The sequence below is a fragment of the Danio aesculapii genome, chromosome 10 (assembly GCF_903798145.1).
Source record: "Danio aesculapii chromosome 10, fDanAes4.1, whole genome shotgun sequence".
In the NCBI taxonomy this organism is placed as follows: domain Eukaryota; kingdom Metazoa; phylum Chordata; class Actinopteri; order Cypriniformes; family Danionidae; genus Danio; species Danio aesculapii.
Window position 1 is genome coordinate 38,167,238 of NC_079444.1, and position 25,368 is coordinate 38,192,605.

Below are 25,368 nucleotides of genomic sequence, written 5' to 3' on the forward strand. Positions count from 1 at the left end.
CTTACTGTTTATTTCTTTGCATTTAAACTTTGTAAACTATAAAATCATGCATCTCCTCACGGTTTGTGTCTCATTTTGTGAGCCAACTGACAACAGTTGTTTGCTCCCCTCTTTTTCCCCTGCACCGCCGACCACGCCCACTCCCCCCTTTTGCTCACAGAGCTCCGCGCTCATCTCGGAGCATTTTTGGAAAAATTTCTGAGGTTGACTTGAATCGAAAGACGAGAGTTTCATGACCCTTTAAAATGTCACTAAATGCAGTATTTAAATCTCATAATGAATAACGGCAAAAAGGTCCACTTTTAGAGAGAAAAAAAGAACCACCCCTTTAACCAGGCTGGCTATGGGCCTGTTAAAGGCACAATTTTAAATTTATTATCAATTCATATCAATTCATTCTAAATGATACCAAAATTGTTAATAATATTCAGAATAGTAATGATAATTCCCAACCAAAGCGAAAAATTTAATATAACTTTTACTATATGTGTGTTGCTGTCAGCTGTATGTGAACAAGCCGAGAGTTTGTGAAGCAGTGTTTGAAAGGCCACCTCTGTCAGGCTTTTATCCAGAGCTTCTATTCCAGGACGGCAGCCAGAGATTAACCTGTGGCTCAGGTCAGGCTTGGCATCACATCCTAATCTTTAACAACCTACTGGTGGAGTGAATCTGTCCTTCACTCTGAGGTCAGCACACCAGCACGGACACAGCTGTACGGCTCACGTGTGTGTTTGAGTGTGTGTGGGTCTGCTGGGGCATTGTAACATTTTCTGTGATGTCAGGATGATAGTTTTCCTCATAACAAACTCCAGACTGTCTGCATGTATACGAGTAGTGCTGTTTACAAGGTTTCTGCTGGTCTCACAAAGTCAAATTTAAGACTTTTTAAGACCGTGAAGAATGAAATTTCAGACTTATATAGGACTAAAAGTTTTTAATGGTCCATAAGGAAAAAAATGCCCTATCTAATATGATTTGCCTATAATTCTAATTAGTTATTTCTTAGCTACATATTTTAATTAATGTGTCAAAACAAGCAATTATATACATATATTTTTAATTAACAACATAAAAAAACTCTTTAAAAACTGAATGTATGCACAGCAGACGTATTGTATTTGATGTATTTGTTGATTGGATGTGTGTTGGATTGATTGGGCTTTTCATAAAAAAGGGAAATTAAGACCCATATAAAATGATTTTAAACCTACAAGACAATATTTCAGTCAATTTAAGACCTTTTTAAGGCCCCACGAACACCCTGTGTTTAATGATTGCTAGGCCCACACGGAATCTGCACGAGCAGAATTCCAGATTTCCGCAGATTTTTAGTCCACCATTGAGTCTATTTATTTACTTGTGTAAATGTGTGTAAATTTATTCAGTTTTTAAATTAATTTCAGTATAATTATTGACTAGTATGAAAACATTCATATGATTTATTCAGAATACAGTTTGAAAAGTAATATTTTCTGTCTTTTAGTAGATATATTATATAGAAGACTTGCTCTATTTACCAAATAAAGTGGATCTAATTGGCATTGTAAACATTAAATATTAAGGTTTTAGTTATGATACTCCCAAAATCATTCCGCATAAATCTGCAGATTTTTAACAAAATTCTGCGCAGAAATAGCAAAAAAAAAAAAGTCAGCAGATTCTGTCTGGCCCTAATGATTACTCATGATGACTAGTAAAATAAAAGTTTATATATACAATATATGCATAAATATACTGTGTATATTTATGTAAATAAAAGTGCACACACATACATGCATATACTTGGAAATGTTTAAACTTATTTATACTTGTATATACTTATTCCATATATATTTTTATATACACTGTATTTAACTGTAATATGAACTGTGTTTTACTGTAGGACAGTTATGCGGTATGTTACTGTACTTTTTTAAAAATGTTGCATTGTGAAAATTACTGTATATTTTACAGTAAAGATATTCAATACTGTAAATACAGATACAGCCAGAAAAACGCTGTTGTTAATGTAAATACTGTATTTGTGCTGTAATTTATTTACAGGATGTTACTGGTGAAATGCTGCCAGTATGTTACTGTAGATTCTACAGTTAACAGTGTAGAAAGATTTTTTATATAAACTTGTATGTTGTATGCGATTAATCATTTAACAAGAGTAAATGCAAGTGCATGGTTAAATGCATAAATCTATGCAGGAACATTAATGTTTTACAAAAAAATAACCAAATATTTGAATGCATACTTTATATAAAATAATTTTATTTGCTTTTATATTATAATCATATATCTTTAGTTTATATGCATAAATTGCAGTTTATATAAATGTGTTTAAAGTATATAAATGATATAAATCAAGTTTAATTTGTAATTCTGTATAAAATATATCTGTGATATACTACATTATATTTTCTAATACTTCTAGAATATAATATATTCTAATATTAATTTATTAGGATTATTTTTCCATAATAATAATTGCAATAACACCATGTTACATTTATTTTTTCACTGATAAACAAGATTTATTTGAATTCATCCCTTCATCCCAAAATGCATCTGTAGGGAACTATTAAAACAGCAAGGGGAACGGAAAAAGAAAGCAGTATTAGCTGTGCGGGTTCAGATGTGTACAGCTAGCAGCACCTAGTGGTCATAGTAGCAGGAACATTCCAGTGTTGTGCTCATCCCACACAGTTGGGCACTTTTAAAGGTAAAGGGAGCCAGGGATCACAGAAAATATAGTGCAGACAATCATAGAACTCTATGCCGAGCTTTTAAAATACATTAAAGGTAATGTGTAATCTCTACAAAGTTTGTTTTAATTCAAACAAAAATAAAATTCACGAAGAAATGTCAATTTATGTACCCTTATGTCATTCAAAAACATTTGATACAATATTTATTTTAATAAAACTTCAAACTTTCATTCATTTTCCTTCGGCGAACTGCCTATATTTATCAGGGGTCACCACAGCGGAATGAACGGCCAACTACTCCAACATATGTTTTATGCAGCGGATGCCCTCTCAGCGCAGCCCAGCGCTGAGAAACACCCATACACTCACATTCACACACTCATACACTACGGCCAATTTAGCTTATTCAGTTCACCTACAAGGGATGTGTTTGGACTGCGGGAAAACCGGAGCACTCGGAGGAAACCCATGCCAACACGGGGAGAACATGCAAACTCCACACGGAAAAGCCAACTGACCTTCTTGCAGTGAGCCACCCCTCATATCAAACATTCATATCTCAAATTGCTGAAAATCTATTTTAAAGGGGACCTATTATGCCCCATTTTTACAAGATGTAAAATAGGTCTCTAGAGTGTGTATAGACGAATTACCATGTTTGTAAACATTCAGAATGCACGCGGAGTGAGGTGGCAGAAAAAATGGTAGGACTTAGCATTTACAGCGAGGGAATGACATCCGATGCGGTTCAGATTTTGTTGTTATCTTATAAATAAGTTATATTGATTAAATATTACATATATTATTTACATAATGCTTTCAGCGCATTATAACAGCTCGTCACCCAGTGATAAGCACAGTGATTTGGCAAAATTAACGTTAAAGTTAACAGTGTTCGTCTGACAGGTCCATCTGCTATAGCACCCTCCCAATGGATATTGGATAAGATGAAATGGCCAAGCATCCAGAATCAAATGTCCAACTATCTCATTCAAACTCTAAGTGATTTTACAAGAGAGAAGTTAAAGGCCTACAAGTCTTTGGATGCCTACAATTTTGTTCTGTGTGTTCATGTGCAAGAAATAATGTTCCATGATTCCCAGATTCAACACTTTGTAGTGCTAAAAACCGAGGTTCTGCCTAGCCAAAGACAAGAAAGGAGGAAATGTACAAGGCCTGGGTAATCATCAACAAGCAAAACAACTGCATTCTGACAGCGAACTGCACCTGTATGGCAGGGTATGTAAACTTACACTGTCACGTCCGCAGTTAAATTAAACGAGTCAAGCATTTTTAATTAGGTCCTCACTCCATTCAGCTCCCTTTTAGCCAAAGATGTCTGTTTTTGAACTGCAAGGGTTTTTTTTATTAGGGAAATTAGTTAACTTTACTTTAAAAAGTGTGTAAACCTGTTGCTTTTAAAGTGATTAGTTGAATTTACTAAACAAAAAGTAAACCCCTTTGCTTTTAAAGCAATTAGTTACAAAGTTGAGTTATTTAAGTTGAGTCAATTTAACAGGTCATTGTCAATTTAACAAGTTGAAGTCAGAATTATTAGCCCCCCCTTGAATTTTTTTTCTTTTTTAAATGTTTCCCAAATCATTTTTAACAGAGCAAGGAAATTTTCACAGTATGTCTGATAATATTTGTCCTTCTCGAGAAAGTCTTATTTGTTTTATTTTGGCTGGAATAAAAGCAAATTTTCATTTTTTTTTTAATATTTTAAGGTAAATATATATAATAAGATATATATATATATATATATATATATATATATATATATATATATATATATATATATATATATAATAAAGATAAATAAATTCATTTTGAACAATGAGAATTAATAATAAATATGCATTCATCTATTATTGCTCAGCTTAAGAATCAAGGGAGTTAACCAGCAGATAATCTAAAAAGAGGTGCCACAACTTGTCAAAGGTACCAGTAAATGAGTTTAATGCAAGTAAACACTTCTTTTGTCCATGCATCAAAAGAGGGTGGAGAGACATTTCCACTTTAACAGGATGAGATGTCTTACTTGTAAAGTAGTAAAAGCTAAAGTCTTTTGGACCATTACTGAAAGGTTAGCATCTACTGCCAACCCAAAAATGAAACTCCATACCTTTAAGTGTTAGAAGTCACAACAGTGCATCAGCTGAGACCATTATATTAAAGGTAAACAGGACAGTGTTTGATTTTACAGTAAAGGCACAGATCAGGCTCCAGCAGCACATAGTAGCGATCTTATCTGCTCTGGATTTAGACAAAATCTTTAACATGTTGAGGGCGAAATTCCTCTGCTTTCTGCGTGACGGAAGAGCTCACAATAGCTGGGCATTTTTCCACCAGTCTGAACGTCTGCAGAACATTAATTTCATTCAGAAGCTGGGAAAACCGCACCCTGCAGATATACTGTATTAAAGTTACAGTGAACAGAAGCAAAACTTCACTGTCAAATCAGGATAAACTTAATCATACCATATAGGCTGATTTTGATTTAAGTGTGGAACTTAGGCAGGATGACCCCTGCTAATGACTTATTTCTGGATCTGTGGCTGTAAACAACACCACAGGAAGAGCATCCTGTTATTCCCTTGCTGTGCATTGTCTGTATATAGGCTACATATGAGTTATGCATTATTGAAATACAGTTAAAGTCAGAATTATTAGCCCCCCTGTATATTTTTTCACCAATTTCTGTTTAACGGAATGAAGATTTTTTGCAACACATTTCTAAACATAATAGTTTTAAAAACTAATTCGACAGTACATAATATTTGACTAGATATTTTTCAAGATACTAGTATTCAGCTTAAAGGGACATTTGAAGGCTTAATTAGGTTAATTAATCAAGTAGGGTAGTTAGGAAGGTCAATGTATAACAGTGGTTTGTGCAGTAGACAATCAAATAAATATATTGCGTCAGGAGGCTAATAATATTGACCTTAAAATGATTTTTTTTAAATGCTTTTATTCTAGCCGAAATAAAACAACCAAAACTTTCTCCAAAAGATAAAATATTATAGGAAATACTGTGAAAAATTCCTTGCTCTGTTGAACATCATTTTGGAAATATTTCAAAAAGAAAAAAATAATAATTTATATCAGGGCTAATAATTGCTAACTGTATAAACACATATAGTTGAAGTCAAAATGATTATCCTTCCTGTGACGTTTTAATTTGTTTTTTTAAAAATGTGATATTTAACAGAGCAGCTACATTTTTCTTGAGTAGTTGCGATTATATTTTTACTTCTAGAGTAAGTCATATTTCTTTTATTTTAAAATAAAAAACCTGCTATAGTCAATATTATTAGACTCTTTAAGAAATTAACAGAACAAACCACTGTTGTCCAATGTTGTCCATTTTTTGGGTGAACTATCCCTTTAAAGACCAGATCACTTTCAACAAGCTCATAACTTTCGAGACAACCTGGCATTTGAGACAACCATGCCAGACTGTCAATGTTCTGAGAACATTTATTCTTTGTTGAGGCGTCACATAACAAAAAATAAGATAAAATGGCCAATTATATTTTAATTCAAAATACTGTGTTCAGAGTGTTCGATACCGTGGCACTTTTTTTTCTACCTGGGACGCTTTGATCTTGATAATTTCTTGCCGCAATGATGTAGCCTATGAAACACACAGGACCACTCCGGTAAAACATAATCAAGAATTGGAAAATGAAAGAAACACCATTGAAAGGGGTCAGTTTTGTCAAGTTTCCCCTGCTTTCATCTTAATCGTCCAACATGTTTACAACAATGTCTCGGTGCTTCAAAAAAGAACATTGTATTGGCCTACTGTATGAAGCAAATGAAACACAGCATCACATCATTTGTTTTGGAAAAAGAATAAGCAGTGTCTCAACGTCCATATGAAAGCATCTGGCTGTCAGTCTTTGACATGACTGGACTTTGCTCCTCAGCGCCCCTACACGTTGATGCTCATGACAAGAATGATGCATGTGTAGGTATCTTTTTTTAAGCAAAGTGTAATGTGTCATGCATAAATGAATTATATTTTTGCACTTTTACACATAATAATCCATGATCATGTTACACAATACTGAAACCGCATGTCAATATTTTACGAGACCCCAAAATTTCACACATCATGTTTTCAGGGGAACCCATGCCTTAATTAGGGGAGCTGAGCTGTGCGTTCCCAAACTATGTTTGCTCACAATCTTATTCTGTGTTCCCTCATTAATATGCAATTACTCAGATGCCCCTGACAAACTTTGCAACTGCTTATTGTGTGTTTGTGTTTCACTGTGAAACTTTGCATTCACTTGGAAAACTTTCTCTTTTCCCTGTTGAAACTTTGTGTACAAGTTTGCTGCACTGTCACAAAACTTTTGTGTGCCCCAAGGAACCTTGCATTTCCTTGCAAAATTTGCTCACAAAACTTTCTCTGTTTCCCAGTGCAGCTTTATGTTTATAATAAAACTTTTAACATAGAAATTATACAGATTGCTTTGGTGGGTGAAGCTTATATATTCCCTTTTTCAGGAGGAATTCATTATGCAAAAGTTGATGTTGATGCTAAAAGTTTCTAGGTGAATGCAAACATTTAGGGGAAAAAATGTATATCAATTTATAATTTTTTACAATTAATAATATCAATTAATATTAAAAAAAACTTTCATTGTTTCTACAACTTATTTTTGATGGATTATTGACTCTTAAGACTGGACTAATGGCTGTTGAAAATGGAAATATTCCATAGTTATATGGTCTTTGGGTTGCCAGGTATGCATTCCGAAATCATTGTCAATTAAAAAACTATTCAGTTTTCATTTTGTGTTCACGAGAAATAAATTTCAGCAGGTGCTCTATACGAAAATAGGCTAAAAAAATTACACCCAAACTCCTGCAATCACAAATATGTTTCACAACTTTTCTTGCAGCACTATTAAAGGGAACCTATTATGCCTCTTTATAAAAGGTGGAAAATAAGTCTCTGATGTCCTTAGAGTGTGTATGTGAAGTTTCAGCTCAAAATATCCCACAAATAATGTTTTATAACTCATTAAAACCGCCCCTTTTAGGCTTTGAGCCCAAAAAATTGTGGCGTTTTGGTGACTCTCACTTTCAATTCAAATGAGATTGTGCTCTTTTCAAAATGGGCGGAGGTACACATGCCTGTGTGTCAGCATAGTGGCAGATTCAAAACATTATCTCTGTGAAAAACTGACAATATCAAACAAGTGTCTGAGAAAAATGCAGTCTATGGAGATTTGTGCATCCTAAAACTTGACATGTTTAAGCCTCTTAGTCACTGACATCATCAGATATGGCAAAACTCTAATGGTGGACAGCTGCTTCTCACTCAGGGCTCTCAATTAAAGTGTTTCTGCAGACTGTTTTTATCAAGTGGGATTATAAAAAATAGAATTAATACATTTTTGCCATTGGAAGCTGGTTATATTTATATACCGTTGCCATACAACTGTGTTTAAACCCCTTATAAAAGTGATTTTTACATAATAGGTCCCCTTTAAAGCAGCCTGAGTAAAATGCCTTAGCAACACTACATACAGGAGTTCGTTCCATGTGTGAACAGAAGATAAGTGAATAAAAAGAGCAGAAATGTTGTGGTTTCAGGCTCTGCAGTGATGAAATAACTTTCTCTTTTGTTCTCAGCAGTTATTCAGTGTCTGTCATTCTGGGTTAAACCTCAGGCCGTGTGGATTTAACAACATAACCAGACACGTAAAGCAGCCAATCAGAGAGGAAACGTGGAGAAGTGAAGCGATCTGCATTCTTTCAACATTCTGACGCCTGCAGGAACGCCACTGATCCTCAAACAGGCCTGGAGGCGTAAAGTTTGAAGGCTGTGCTGTTAATGGTTTGTATCTCTGAACGGTGTGATGTTAGATGTTAATGAGGAGCAGCTTGTTCAGCCTCCTGCAGATAATGATATCTGTTTGATGGCGGCATACATTTCAGATCACATCTTAATGTCAGATGAGCAATCTAAAGGCATGGATTTTAAAGCAAAAACTAGATACATTTATTTATTAAAAATATTTTCTGAGATTCACAATTTTGTTAAAGCTATATTGTACTCAACGCATGTAAATTTTAAATATTTGCAAAAACTCCTAAATTAATGCATAAAATATGTGTATTTTAAGTACAAACTTGTAATATTTTTCAAATGTAATTTTTAATAATTAATAATTAAATTAATTCAAATTTACTTTGTACTAAAGATATTTGAAGAATATTTTTATACACTGTTTTATATACTCACAAATATAATATTAAGTTAGCTCCGTATTCTGACCCATTAGATGATTACGGAAGCATTACAAATAACCATTAAGCATTAACCAATAAGCATTATAAAAATAAAAGAGTTTTTCACTCCAATTATCTTCGTCTTGAAGCTTCCCCCCCTCCACCCCTACTTCCTCCCCCTTTTTCCGATAGGGCGACACGGTGACCCAGTGGCTAGCACTGTTGCCTCACAGTAAGAACACCACTGGTCCAACCTCCTATCGGGCTGGTTGGTGTTTCTGTGCGGAGTTTACATGTTCTCCCCGTGTTCGCGTGGGTTTCCCCCGAGTCCCCCGGTTTCCTCCCACCGTCCTAAAACATAAACTATAGCCAATCGACTAAACCAAATTATCACCGAAAACAACACTAGTTTACACTTCTCATGCGGCGACAAGCAGGGGAGTCCTCGAGACCTACCTGAGCTCGAACTCCGCTCTCGCCCTTCTAACGGGAGGGAGCCCCGGGCTTGAGGATATTACGAGCTCAGGGCTCTCTCTTAAAAAATTGTTGCAAATTTATTAATAATAAAAAAGCTGAAAAATCACATGTACATAAGTATCGACAGCCTTTGCCGTGAAGCTCTATAGGTCAGTATTCCCAGCTGGCACACAACATCATAAGACGTTTAATATTAGGTTAAATTTAGGTTGTGATGTCAAGTGACCAAAATTCAATGTCTAGCCAGCGTCTAAGGACAAGATTATTTTAACGTCCAATAATGACATTAAATGACGTTGATACTTGGATGATTTTAGGTTGTGCTGTAAGTGAACAAAATCCAACGTCGAGCCAACATCTTAAACCAACATCATATTGACATTAAAAACTGACATTTATTCATCAGATATGGCAACCAAAATCCAACGTCTGATAGAAGTCATAGTGGTAACATCCACACAACGTCAAGCTGTAACATCATTAGATGTTGATCTTTGGTTGATTTTAGGATGGACGTTGGACATTGACTGTTGGACTTTGACATTTATTGTAGTCCAATGACTTGCATAAATAACTTAGTTAAACCTGTAAATTGCACTTTCAGCTGAATACTTATGTCTTAAAATTATTAGTAAAATATAAATTATGACAAACGAAATTAGTCATTAAAACATCACCTGTGAAATACTAGAAAATGTCACAGGGCTAATCATTATGTCTTCAACTTTATGTTATAATCTTCAACTTTATGTACACTTAAATGTCGGAGTCTTCTGTGTTTTAATAGAGCAACTTGTAAGCAATGAAATATTCCTGAGGGATTTTTTTATGCATTTCAGTGCCTTGTGTTTACAGAACAGTATTCCTAGTGCTACAGTATATAAATGGAAACATTATTTTATAGCAAAAAAAAAACAACAATAGTTTTTTAAAAAGTATTTTGCCATTACTGGCCATGAATGATAACCATAAAGCATGCTTTGCACACAAAAAGAGAGATAAAATCCCTGTACTGTTTTGTCTGCTGCGCTTGCAGGCCCAGACATGAGTCTCTACAAACGTGGCACAGAGGAGAGAGAGAGAGAGAGAGAGAGACGGGTGGGGGAGGAACACCAAACATGCAGTCTTACCGTTACTTTTACAACATGTAAAAGCTCTTTACATCTTTATGATCAAAATCATAACAACACCATGTTTGAGACTAAATTAAATGTAGTTTTATTCTAGGATATTATGATTTCTGATGTTTAGGCCTATACATCCATCTTTTTTCATACACACTATTTCAGCCCAGATTTGGCTACATGTGCAAACCCAACCACCGAGTACAAATTTTAACACAAATGTAACCCAACCATTGAGTTTGACCATATTTTACTCAAATTTAGGTTGAAATAAGGCAGCATTTTGGTTGTGTGCTTTCAAAGTCAGTTGTGTGTGCAAGGAATTGCTGCTACCTTTAGGACCTGGAGGAGAGAGAGAGCGAGTCCAGATCTCACAGTAACTGGATCTGGGGGGAGGATCTCACAGACAACAGCAACCATTCTAATACTCCTTTCTCAACTTCCAGAAGTTTCTTTTCCCATCTATAAAGTCTAGGTGAAGGATTTGGTGCCTGGGAAGTCGACGTACCCGAGAGGTTGTAGAGAGGTTTTTCAGGAGCTCTGAGAGGTGAGTAACAGATGCCATTTATAGCTGTGAAAACAAATGGATATTGTTGTATTAATGCAGCACAGAAAAATGTAAAGAATGTGCAGCGTTGCAAAGCAGAATCCTTCATTGGGAATGTTCAGTTCTGTGTACTTTTTAACCAGTTCAACTTAAAAATCCCATAAGCAGCTACAGCTCATAAAGGAATTTTAAGTGTTTAACTGTCTCAGACTTGCCTAAAGGCACAATAAAAGTCATTCAATGAAAGGCTGTGATTTGGTGAAGTTTGCATTCCTAAAGGCTTCATTTTGGGCCATTCATTGGGATTAGGGTGGGGTAAAGCGGCACAATCTGCAGGATCTCTGAAGTCTGATGTTCCCACACTAGTGTTGAGCTTCCTGCCATCCTGGCAGTGCTGATTGGATAACGTTTATCCAGTGTAAAATGACTCGGGAACCCTGAAATCTGCATGTGTGGCTGTTACAGACTGTGTCCATGAAAATATCTGTGCATCTTGGGTATATGGAATGGTTTTTCTTTGCTTTTGAATTTGGAAAAATTTTGCACTTTGTTTTGTTTTTGGAAAATAAATTTTGTTTAGCAACAATTAAAATGAATTAAATTAACTTCTACTCATCAAACAATCCTGGAAGGCTTAAACATTTATAATAAGAAATATTTCTTTAGAAGCATATCAGCATATTATAATGCTTTCTGAAGGATCATGTTACAATGAACAATGATATAGTCAAAATTATTAGCCCCTCCTGTGAAAGTGTAATTATTTTAAGAATATTTCCCAAATGCTGTTTAATAAAGATTTTTTTCAACACATTTTTAAACATGGTAGTTATTTCTAATAAATAATTTACTTTGTCATTGTCAGTACATAATATATTACTAGTTATTTTGCAATTTATCTATCTATCTATCTATCTATCTGTCTGTCTGTCTGTCTGTCTGTCTATCTATCTATCTATCTATCTATCTATCTATCTATCTATCTATCTATCTATCTATCTATCTATCTATCTATCTATCTATCTATCTATCTATCTATCTATCTATATATATATATATATATATATATATATATATATATATATATATATATATATATATTCTTATTTATCAAGGGGGCTGATAATATTAAATATGTTATATTAAATAATATAAAAATATATATTTAAATTGTCTTAAAAATTAAAAACGGCTTTTATTCCAACCAAACTAAAAGAAATAAGACTTTCCACAAAAAAAAAAAAATATTTTTGTAAATAATGTGAAAATGTCATTGGTTCAATTAAACCTCACTTGTGAAATATTTGATAAAAAATAAAAATTTCACAGGAGAGCCAATCATTTTGACTTCAACTGTATATTTTAAAATGTATAAAAATATAAAATAGTTCTTTTAAATTTTTAAAATATTTAGCAATTTGACTGTTTTTGCTGTATTTTGGTCAAATAATCATCATCTAACTATGGTGAGCAAAGGAAGCGTTTAAAAACATCTAAAGATTTTCTCAAATTCTTTAACAGCAATGGGAACTGTTAAAACCACAGTTAATACGTCTCATTCATTTGACAGTGTAGTGTATGTTTCAGCTGTGCACGTGGCAGTTATGTAATGCTTCTGCCTTGTATATCTGCTGGACCTCCTTTAGCACAGCAGGCCTGTCATTAAAAGTCTGTGGAGATTTCAAATTACAGCTTTAATTTATCTTGGCTCTTCTCAGAGTTTTGTGGTCAGAGCACAGTCTACAGCTCTACACAGAGAAAACCCTCTCATATTTACTGCATTTCTATAATAAATTGCATGGGGTAAACTTAATGTAATGTGTGTATTTATATAATGTATAAAGCATATATCGTGTATGGCCATACACCCAAAGCACTTCACAACCATGAGGGTGAGGGGTCTCCCCACACCACCACCACTGTGGGCCATCCACTGGAATGATGCTACAACAGCCACAGGACAACAGCACCAGTGTGCTCACCACACAGCAGCTATAGGTGGAATGGAGAGATGATGGTAGAGCCAATTCAGTGGGTGATTGATAATTGGGAGTCTATGATCGGTAAGGGCCGATGGAGGAAATTTGGCCAGGACACCAGGGTTACACCCCTCTTTACGAGAAGTGCCATGGGATTTGTAATGACCACAGAAAGTCAGGACCTTGGTTTAAAGTTAGAAAGACAGCGCCCACTGACAGTACAGTGTCCTCTTCACATACTGGGGCATTAGGACTAACACAGATAGCAGGTTGAGCGCCCCCTGTTAGCCTCACTAACACCACTTCCTAACAACCTAGTTTTCCCATGTGGTCTCCCATCCAGGTATTGACCAGGCTCAGCCCTGCTTAGCTTCATTGAGTAACTGGTCAGGGTGATATGGTTGTGGCTAGTAAACTTAGTAAAAACTTAGATAATTGGGGGAAAATAAAATAAAGTAATAATGTCAAATAGGCTACAAGTACTTTTAAACAAAATTAAAAAAAATACCTTTAAATAAACCCAAAAGCATATTTAGAACAGAAAAATTAATCACAAATAACAAAACTTGAAACAAGTGATGTGTGTGTCTGACAACAGTCAGTATCTGGTAGTTAAAATTGTTTTCATTTTCTCCATTGAAAAGCTGTTTTATATAATTTATTGTATAATTCGTTGACTGTATATGCCTTTGTCAGCAATAAATCAAGTTCATCACATTACCCATGATGTTGTGCAAAAAAAAAATCCACCAATCAGTGAGCCTTAGAGAGCAAAACACGGCAAAAGAGATCTTTGTAATGGACCATATATTCAATTTCTGTACTGAGAGGTCACGTTTTGCAAAACCTGATGCATAAGCTTGCATTTCCGTATGAAGCTGCAAGTTAAATTAGGTGGTAACATTCAACATTCATTTCAATAATACAAACATTTTATAAGTATTTTTATCATGAAATATTATGATTTCATCCTACTGCAAATTACAAGTATAATTTTTTTTGCATTATATTTTTATTGCATTATATTCCTATTTCAGTATAATTGCATTTTTATGTCTGCCACATTCGCATGTGTATGAATGGAAGTTTATTGGGCAAAAAAAGCAGTGTGACCACGGCTTTATGGCCCATTTCCACTGAGTGATACAGTTTGGTACAGTCCAGTTAGTTACACATTTATTTTCGTTGTAAATGTGGAAACCACAAGAGGCGCTGTTTCCTCTCTCTATTTGCAGGTCAACACATCCATAGAGCTATCTATTTTAAACGAGAATGACGTTGATAACGATTTTCTGGTGTACAGGACGTCTACCAAGTAACAACGTGTCCTAACAACATGCGATGTGACAATATTACAGTGACAAGTAATTTGTCTGTCTGCACCAAACACGATGCCACATGACAGAAATATTTAAATACCAATTAATATATATTAAACCTCTTTAACATTATTAATAGGCTACTGAGTGACTGATGTTGTTGTCACAGTTCTTACTTTCATTTTTAAACCGTCTACTAGTTACTTTATTTTCAAGATCTGAGGTGAACTACCCAATGCTGCTTTTAGTAGTATGGTAATAAATGTCATGTAAAATGGCATTTAAACTCACATTGGGAGCATTTAAGACTGAAAAAAAGCCCATAATCAGTACCTGAGGTGATCATTGTCATAGTAGTATATGCTGTTGTTCTGCCGTGATGTCGCGGAAATAGAAAGATGTTCTAAAATAGACATTTCCTGCATTAGTCGCAGATGGTTTCGATGGGTGATCCATATCAAATCATACTGTATTGAACTGTACTGCTCAGTGGAAATAAGGCATTACAATGGCTTACAGTGCTTTACTAACACCTTATTAAAACCAACATTGTAATTTAACCTTTAAACCTCACTGATTAGTTCTCTGCCACCTTTACAGGTTGTAAACTTACCTCTAAAATCATGTTGGCATCAAACGTGCTTCTCCTGTGCCTATTGGCCACTGTGAGCGCAAACAAGACCCTGAGCAGCATTGCAACCACGCTAGCCGACAACAGCGCCACACTGGCCTTCAACCTGTATCAAAACATGGCGAAAGAGAAGGACATCGAGAACATCCTGATTTCCCCAGTGGTAGTGGCCTCGTCACTGGGTCTGGTGGCTCTTGGAGGAAAGTCCAACACTGCTTCTCAGGTCAAAACTGTATTGAGCGCCACTTCAGTGAAGGATGAGCAACTCCATTCTGGGCTTTCGGAGCTCCTCACCGAGGTCAGCAACCCAAAGGCACGTAATGTCACCTGGAAGATCAGCAACCGCTTCTACGGGCCCAGTTCTGTTAGCTTCGTTGATGACTTTCTGAAGAGCAGCAAGAAGCATTACAATTACGAACACTCCAAAATTAACTTCCGCGACAAACGCAGCGCAGTGAAAGCCATTAACGATTGGGCTTCAAAGTCTACTGATGGAAAGCTGCCGGAGGTGACCAAAGATGTGGAGAAGACAGATGGAGCCATGATCATCAATGCCATGTTTTATAAACGTAAGTGTTGATTAACTTTTGAATGAAAAGCAATTGGTAGATTCTTTAGAAACTAAAACCTGTCTCTGTTTTCTCTCTAGCACACTGGAATGAGCAGTTTCATCATAAAATGGTGGACAATCGTGGTTTCTTAGTGCACCGGTCATACACCGTCTCCGTACCCATGATGCATCGCACAGGTGAGGACTTGGTTTAAAAGCATAGATCATCCTGAAACACAAAATCATTTGTAGCTCAGTGGTAAAAGGAACCAAATCACATACTGAAAAATCCAGCCGGTTCAAATGTTATCACTCGATTGAGTGAGCATGATCAGTGGTTATCAGCTGGTAGATATGGGCCAGTAGAGACCTTCTGTGCCTACTGGTAGGCTCAGAAGGCTGTTGTCATCTATCCACATGGTTAATCAGCTACACTGATAGAGAAGACTTCAGATCCAAATCTGTTTTTACATTACTGTGATGATTGGGTTCAGGGTTGGGGTACACATTAATAAAATACATTTAATGGGACATTTAATAAATAATATAGATAATTCTCGTTAACTTCCGGCTGCAGCCGTATGTGATCTATAGTTGATTATTCATGTGGATGGATGATAACAGCCTTCTGAGCCTTCCAGTAGGCACAGAAGGCCTCTACTGGCCCATATATATCAGCTGATAACTACTGATAATGCCCATTCATTATTCGAGTGATACCATGTGAATTGGCTGGAAAATTCTAAATCAGGGTTTCACAACGTCAAATTTAAGACCCTTTTAAGACTATAACGAATGAAATTTCTGACTTACACAGGGCTAAATTCTACATTTATTTTTCTAATTGGCTGGATTGTCCAGCGAAAAGGATTTTAATCTGCCCATCTAAAAAGTTCTAAATAGTTATTCCTTAGCCACATATTTTAAACAATGTGTCAGGTACATAAACATTATTCAACATAACTTCTGCTTTAAAAAAAGAACTCAATTAAACTACATTGGTAAATGTCTTTATAAATAGTTTTGTTAAAATCTATTCTGAGATAGATTGTTGGTTATTGGATGGGGGTTGGCCCTATTAGGTAGCTTCACATAGACATAGGAAAATTAAGACCTGTTTAAAATGATTTAAGACCTACAAGACAACATTTCATTGAATTTAAAAGGCCTAAAATGTCGTTTTTAAGACATTTTAAGAGTTTTTAATACCCCGCGGACACCCTGTAAATAGAATAAGTGCAATACTCGAATGATGCACTTATTCAACTAATTAACAGAAGTGAAATGTTGAACATTTCTGTAAGGGATTACAAGCCTCTCTTTTTAGGGGAAAACTGTTTATATTTCTAGTTAGTAAAAAACATTAGTGTTCTATTAGGGAAGACAATAAACTTATACACTACATGATTAAGTGTATACTTTAAGTGCATTGTGTATAATTATTATAAAATATTTAGTGTTCCCAAGCTTTCTTGAACAGCAGATTCAAGGACTTTTTAAAGCTCCATTCATTTTAAATCAGGCACCTCTCGAATTCACACCCCCAGGCATATGTAGCGCCATGAAAGTCTTTATTGTATTTAACATTTAACTTACACATAATATTTACATTAAAAATGTCAGAGTGATTTTCAAAAATTGACCATTTTAAACAGTCATGTTGAAAGAAATTTAATACAAGTAGTTAATTCAATACTGGTGATATTCACTGGTGCGGTTTCTGAAGTATTAATAAAATATACATTATTTTCAGTGTTAATGTACAAGACTTAAATTTAAGATTTTTAATTAAAGCATTTCTCAGTTTTTTCATTTTGTTTTTGACAATTGAAAATTGTTGAAAAGAAAAAAAAACATAAACAAATTATTTCAAATTTAATTCTAACACTTTTAAGGACCTTTGTTTGTTTTTAAGTACTTTCCAGGCCTTGAATCCATACAGTGCATACAGAAAGCATTCATAGCGCTTCACTTTTTCCACATTTTTTTTATGTTTCAGCCTTATTCAAAAACTTGATTAAATTCATTTATTTCCTCAAAATTCTACACACAATAGCCCATAATGACAATGTGAAAAAAAGAGTTTTTGAAATTGTTGCAAATTTATTAAAAATTAAAAAGCTAAAAATCCACATGTACATAAGTATTGACAGCCTTTGCTTAATACTTTGTTGCTGCACCTTTGGCAGCAATTACAGCTTCAAGTCTTTTTGAATATGATGCCACAAGCTTGGCACACCTGTCTTTGGGAATTTTTGCCCATTCCACTTTGCAGTACCTCTCAAGCTCTATCAGGTTGGATGGGACGCGACGGTGTACAGCCATTTTCAGATCTCTCCAGAGATGTTCAATAGGATTTAGGTCTGGGCTCTGGCTGGACCGCACAAGGACATTCACTGAGTTGTTTTGAAGCCACTCCATTGATATTTTGGTGGTGTGCTTTGGGTCATTGTCCTGCAGGAAGATGAACCATTTCCCCAGTCTGAGTCTGAGATAATGCTGTCTCAGAGGTCTACAGAAAATTCCTTTGTCTTCATGCTTGGTTTGTGCTTTGACATGCACTGTCAATCCTGGGACCTAATATAGACAGGTGTATGCCTTTTCAAATATCTAATCAACTGAATTTACCACAGGTGAACTCCAATTAAGCTGCTGAAACATCACAAGAATGATCAGTGGGAACAGAATGTACCTGAGCTCAATTTGAAGCTTCACGGGAAAGGCTGTGAATACTGATGTACATGTGATTTTTCAGCTTTTTTATTTTTAATAAATTTGCAACAATTTCAAAACATATTTTGTTCACATTGTCATTATGGGGTATTGTGTGTAGAATTTTGAGGAAATAATTGAAGTTAATCCATTTTGGACTAAGGTTGTAACATAAAAAATGTGGAAAAAGTGAAGAGCTATGAATACTTTCCGGATGCACAGTATGTCTGAAATTCAAGTACATTCATGAAGCGTGGGAACCCTTAAAAAGTAAAATAAAAAAATTTATTTGTTTAAAACAACAAACTGCAGCATCTGTTTGTTTGTTTGTTTTTTCTTATCAGGCTCAGAAAAATTAGTATCAAGATTCGTCTGTCTTCCTAATATAAAGTTATTGGTTATCTGTATAAAAAAAATCCATATTGGTGTATCTTTGTATTTAAAGTCTGTTAATATCTTAGCAAAATACAAGATTAAGACTAGCCAGTGCACAAATGTGTTCAACACTTACTTCACATTACAGTGAACATCACATCTGTTATGTTTACTTCCAGGCATTTATGGCTTCCTTGATGACACAACCAACAAACTTTTAGTTCTGGAAATGCCGCTGGCCCATAAGATGTCATCTTTAGTCCTCATCATGCCATACCACGTAGAATCACTGGAAAGAGTGGAGAAACTGCTGACACGTCAACAACTGAACACCTGGGTCAGTACAATGGAACAGACAGCAGTAGCAGTTTCTCTCCCAAAGGTCAGCATGGAGGTCAGCCACAACCTGCAGGTACGAACCAATTTAGGCAAACATGTTACTAACTCATCTGTGAATTCAGTTGCTGATATAACCACACTTTTCCTTACAGAAACATCTCGGTGAACTGGGTCTTACTGAAGCTGTGGACAAGGCCAAGGCTGATCTGTCCAACATCTCAGGGAAGAAAGACCTCTATTTGTCCAATGTTTTCCATGCCTCGGCCATGGAGTGGGACACAGAGGGAAATCCACCTGATACTAGCATCTTTGGTACTGACAAGCTGAAAAATCCCAAACTCTTTTACGCCGACCATCCTTTTGTCTTCCTGGTGAAGGACAACAAGACAAACTCCATTCTTTTCATGGGCAGGCTGATCCGACCGAAGGGTGATAAAATGAGGGATGAATTGTAGCTTTGGTAATTTAAATGCGAGTGTATGTGGGAGTGTGTGCAGATTTGTGGATGTGTGTAAATGGTACACCTGAGTTTGTTCCATCTGTGGACACCTTGTGCTATCTTTTAATCTTTAAACTAGTGCTGTCAAACAATTAATCGCATCCAAAATACACGTTTGTATTTACATTATGTGTGTGTACTCACACATTTACATATATATTTATACATAATTTGTATTAGATATACATATTATAAATAAATAAATATATAAAATAATATATAAATATCTAAAATTATAAATGAAATATATATAATTAAACTAAAAATATATAAATATATATATATATATATATATATATATATATATATATATATATATATATATATATATATATATATATATATATATATATATATATATATATATTAGGGGTGTCAAAATTAATTGTTTCACAGTGATGCAAATTGGGACAATTCAATATCGGTTCAGTAATAGATCATTGCCGGTTATTACGTACTGACGTCATTTATCGCCTATGCGTGTCGCAGTAGAATACTGTGGCGAAGGATGTGAGTGCCAGTAAATAAAACGCTGCTACTACTTAAAAGGTAGATAATTATGCACAGATCAACTGCTTGCGAGTTTGCTGGAAAGTCTTTCATTAACACTGAAGAAGGCACAGCACACGAGCCGCTATTTCACTACTAGGGAGAAATTTGACCCGCTGGCATGTTCGTGAGGTAACTTTGCCTCACCTCTTGACTGTTAAAGCGATACTTGTGGGTCCAGACACAAGCGTGCCTAAGGTGCAAGTTTTCAACACTGTGCCTATTATGGATTACCTGTGATAAACACGTATTATGTGTGTATAGACTGAAAACACAGCTGTTCTTCCAGCGTCTCGTTTCATTTCTAAAGCCAATCGCAGCCCTTTCTGTAGAGCGGGTGAAGACAATGACCAATCATAGGGGTATAAGACCTCGCTTGACAGCGCTCAAAAAGCAAGCAGGATAATATTTTCATTACTTTATTTGCTATAAATGCTCATGCTGTCTTCTGTGCAAAAACTCTTGTGTTGTGAAGAAAAAATCTATGTATGGAAAGCATCATTAATGCACTGCGATGCACCGTGATATCGTATTGAACCGAACCGATGGCATGATAATCATGACCGAACCGTGAGACCAGTGTAGGTTCACACCCCTAATATATATATATATTTAAACACAAAATAAATATGCACAATACACATATATTATGTAAATACAAGGTTTTATTTTGGATGTGATTAATCGTGAATAATATTTTGACAGGACTGCTTTAAACCCAAAGTATGTTTTGTTTTACTTGTATGGAAGGCCATCAGAGCCAAAAAGTATTGAAATCTTCAATGTGTGTCCTCACAAGCGTCACCTCACAATTTGGCCATGTTTCTCAAATTAGCTTTTTATGTATAATTCTTTTGTAGGAATTTTTCACCTTTATTGTATAAGACAGTAGAGTGGAGGCAGGAATGTGTGGGGAGCAGAGAGAAGGGAACACGATCGGCAAAGGACCAATCAAACTCGGGTCACTGTGACCACCTCAGTGCTACAGTATATGTTGAGACACTTAACCACTAGGCTATTGGTGCCGACTCAAGTATGCTTTTTACAGATTTTACAGGTATAAATATGGAATATGGAGGGCTAATGGAGTCCAAAGTCTGAAGACGATATGAATTTTTATTGCGTGAACGTGCACAGTTTTGCCATGTAAAGGCATACATGTTAATTTCGTATGTGTTATCATAAACAGTATGAGCATATTGAGTCTGTAGTTTTAGCGAAATATGGAAGGCCATCAGGGACAAAAATCTTTAAACGTGTGAAACTGATGTGACCTCACAACTTGATGAGGCAACAATGTTTATTGAAAGGCCAATATATAATTACAATATTTTTTGTGTATCTTGTATACATTTATCCAAATGAACCACTGTGCCTAAAGCAAATATAGTCTCAAATACAGCAATTTCATTAGTTGTTGTGCTTGTTTGCGCATTGAAATGAGTAATCATGCGGCACAATGAAATTTCATGCATTTCACCTAAAAACATTTTGGCCCTAGTTGCTTTCCATACTGCGCTGATCACAAAATTCCCATCACATGAGCAAAAACTAAGTATACTTTGGGATTTACATTGATAATTGATTTTTAGATGCCTCATAATGTTTTCTTATGTCACAGAAAATTCAAGTGTACTTGACAGCATCATAATTTCACCTGAATGGTTTTCTGAGAAGTGCAGCATGCTTATATTAAGTATGATCTCCATGAAATGTGTCTTAAATCCACACAAACAGCATTTCTTTGCTCAGGGTTACTCTTTCTTTTATTTGCGTTTCGATGGCTTGCTTGCATAACTCACTACACCGGGTGTTTGATTTCTAAAAACGTGGATTTTTTTTAAGTGCCTGCGAGTTCAACAAAACATGCTGAAACATTCCTCTCAGATATGCACATTTGCGTCTGCACTGAATACTGTGTCTGCACTATAGACAGTAGTGATATGAGCCCACGTCTGTACCATGTTAAAGCTTGTATTCACATTGTACCAAAAACACGGTTGCCTGAAATGTTGGATTGTTCCTTGATTTTACAATAAAATCAGCATCACTGAGGGTGTGCTTTTTGCTTGACCTTTTTTATGGTCAAAGGTATGTAGTTATATTTGAGCTCGCATACTACCACACTACATGTACTACACTGTAAAAAATACTGGGTTCTACACAATTGATTTGTTTCAGACAACAAGAAGGAATTAAGTTAACTTAATAATTTTTACAAATTGAAGTGGATTGAGCATAAAACAATTAAATGTTTTATGAAAAAGACCTCAGAAATTGCGCTGTTTCAGCTCATTTTAAATAAGCAGATGTCATTTTTTGAGTTTATGAAAGTATACAGCATGTATAATTTGCTCAGTATACAGTATAGCTTACTATGAAGTTTACAAGTAATAATTTTAAAACATCTATCTATGGCCAAACTTTTAAAAACGCAAACGAAAGCTGATAAAATCAATAAATGCATAACTAAATAAAAAAGGGGCAACGCGGTGGCACTGTTGCCTCACAGCAAGAAGGTCGCTGGTTCGAGCCCCGGCTGGGTCAGTTAGCATTTCTGTGTGGAGTTTGCATATTCTCCCCGTGTTGGCGTGGGTTTCCTCCGGGTGCTCCGGTTTCCCCCACAAATCCAAAGATACGAGGTATAGGTGAATTGGGTAAGCTAAAAATTGTCCGTAGTGTATGTGTGTGAATGAGTGTGTATGGATGTTTTCCAGTGATGGGTTGCAGCAGGAAGGGCATCCGCTACGTAAAACATAAGCTGGATAAGCTGGCGACCCCAGATGAATAAAGGGACTAAGCCGAAAAGAAATAAAATAAATTACTTGCAATAAAACAAATATTAACTGAAATCAAGCATGCAAAAACATACATACAAATATAAAATTAATAAAAACTATTTAGATGCACAAAAATTAAAAGTGTATATATTTTTAGTTCTGGGCAAAAAGTAATTGCAATTGCATAATGAATTGCATCCAAAACAAATATTTGTTAACAATAAACAATTAATTCACAACTAATGTGTGTGTTCGGTGTATTTTTATTATTTATACACATTTGCATGCGTATACTTGAAAAAAAAAGGTTAATTTATATTTAGATATAAATTGTATATTTATATGATACAAATTCTATATAAATTAAAATATCTATGTAATAAAATAGTTTTGTATAGTTTTGTTTCTATCACATACACATTATATATATATATATATATATATATATATATATATATATATATATATATATATATATATATATATATATATATATATATATACATACATACATACATACATATACATACATACACACACACACACACGCACACACATATATACATCAAAACAAGCTTTTATTTTGGATGCTATAAATCTTTGCCCCGCACCAATATTTTTTCGAAAACAGAAAATATAAAAAAACTAATAAATTATTTGTTTTTTTAATATACAAATAATAATTTATAAATAGAATTATAATACAATAACACTGCTGATAAATGAAAAACACATAAACAGAAAAATATAATTTTAGTTATAATTTTAAAAATTTTATTACAATTTTAAATTTATCATAAAATTATTTTAATATATTATTATATTTAAAAAAAAACGCTGCCAATGTTTTTACACACTGGCTCCAGCTGAACATCAACAATCTGTAGTGATATAATCACAATATAGTACATGACTTATAGCTTTGTAACCTCAATGTTGCCAGATGTGTAAATAATAATAACAAATAGCAGAATAAATGACAACTCATTGGAATATTGCTGGTTGCTGGTTCGAGCCCCAGCTGGGGGCCGGCATTTTTGTGTGGAGTTTGCATGTTCTCTCTGTGTTTGCGTGGGTTTCCTCCGGGAGTTTCCTCACAGTCCAAAAAATGCGGTATAGGTGAATTGGGTAAGCTAAATTGTCCATAGTGTATGTGTGTGAATCAGTGTGTATGGATGTTTCCCAGTGATGGGTTGCAGCTGGAAGGGCATCCTCTGTGTAAAACATATGCTGGATAAGTTTAAGATTAATAAAGGGACTAAGCGTAAAAGAAAATGTATGAATGAAAACTGACTGAATGTGTAGGAAAAGGTTGTTGTACAACTCTCTAGTGACATCTAGCGGCGATTTACTAAGAAAAAAACATCAACGTTTACTGATATCAGCCTGCAATTCTGCAAAAATCAAATGTTATCAAGATTTATCCGGTAGGTAGGTGAGAAAGCGAATCTGCTTCTATGTACATTACAAAACAAAGTTACTTAACGAGTCTTTGGCGAGACGGATTACAGAAAAGAAACAGGTTTGTCTGTATTTTACAGGTGTAAACTCTGTTATCTGATCAGATGAGAATCTGTTCAATTGTACATTAGGATGTTTCACCTTCAACCCATAAAAAAAAATAATAATAGAAGTCATGGTGAAAACAGCACTGATCAGGGGTAAAAAAAAAAATGGAGGGACAATTTACAATAAATGTGTATACTTAAGAAAAAAGCAGCTAAAATATCTAACTATAATAGCAACATTCAAGGTAAAAAAGGTAAAATTTTAATTTGATATAGATAAAGGATTCATAAAAGATGTTTTAAAGAAAAACAAAACAAAAGAAATTGTATTATGTGAAATAAATAATTTATTAGTCAAATATTTATTAGTTACTCTTACAATTACTAGTTGGTTTCTTATTTTCAGAGAATTTAGCAACATGTTAAGTTGAAAATAAACTGCAATATGGATATACAATCACGTTTTAATGACATTTACAACGTAACATGAACTACTGATCATTCATTAATTAGAATTATAGCAAAATCATTTTTTGAAATCTTTTTTTCAGCTCATTTTCTGGCAAAACACTCATTTTAGATGCTGTTAGTGTAGTTAATTGTATATTAATTCATTTATTAATACTCTAACTATCATTAATGAGGCATTATCACAAATTTTATGATTAAATATTCAATAGTTTATGAATATTATAACATAAAGCTATGATAACTAAAGTTAAATTACACTTCCAATGTACTTGCATTATTAATATCTAACTTAATATATAGGTGACACAGTGGCTCAGTGGTTAAAACTGTCGCCTCACAGCAAGAAGGTCGCTGATTTGAGTCCTGCCTGGGTCAGTTGGCATTTCTGTGTGGAGTTTGCATGTTCTCCTCGTGTTGGCATGGGTTTCCTCCGGGTGCTCCAGTTTCCCCCGCAGTCCAAAGACATGCGCTATAGGTGAACTGAATAAACTAAATTGTCTGTAGTGTATGTGTGTGAATGAGTATGGATGTTTCCCAGTACTGGCTTGCGGCTGAAA

At 34.8% G+C, this 25,368-nt stretch overlaps 1 protein-coding gene across 1 annotated transcript; it reads left to right on the forward strand.

The window, feature by feature from the left end:
* The first annotated feature begins 10,958 nt into the window (after positions 1–10,958).
* On the forward strand, positions 10,959–19,673 carry serpinh1a (serpin peptidase inhibitor, clade H (heat shock protein 47), member 1a). The gene is made up of 5 exons (XM_056467315.1): positions 10,959–11,099; positions 14,998–15,597; positions 15,678–15,776; positions 18,845–19,077; positions 19,157–19,673. The coding sequence occupies exons 2-5, from the start codon at positions 15,021–15,023 to the stop codon at positions 19,457–19,459; spliced, it is 1,212 nt and encodes a 403-aa protein (XP_056323290.1). The 5' UTR covers positions 10,959–11,099; positions 14,998–15,020; the 3' UTR covers positions 19,460–19,673.
* The last annotated feature ends 5,695 nt before the right edge of the window (positions 19,674–25,368 follow it).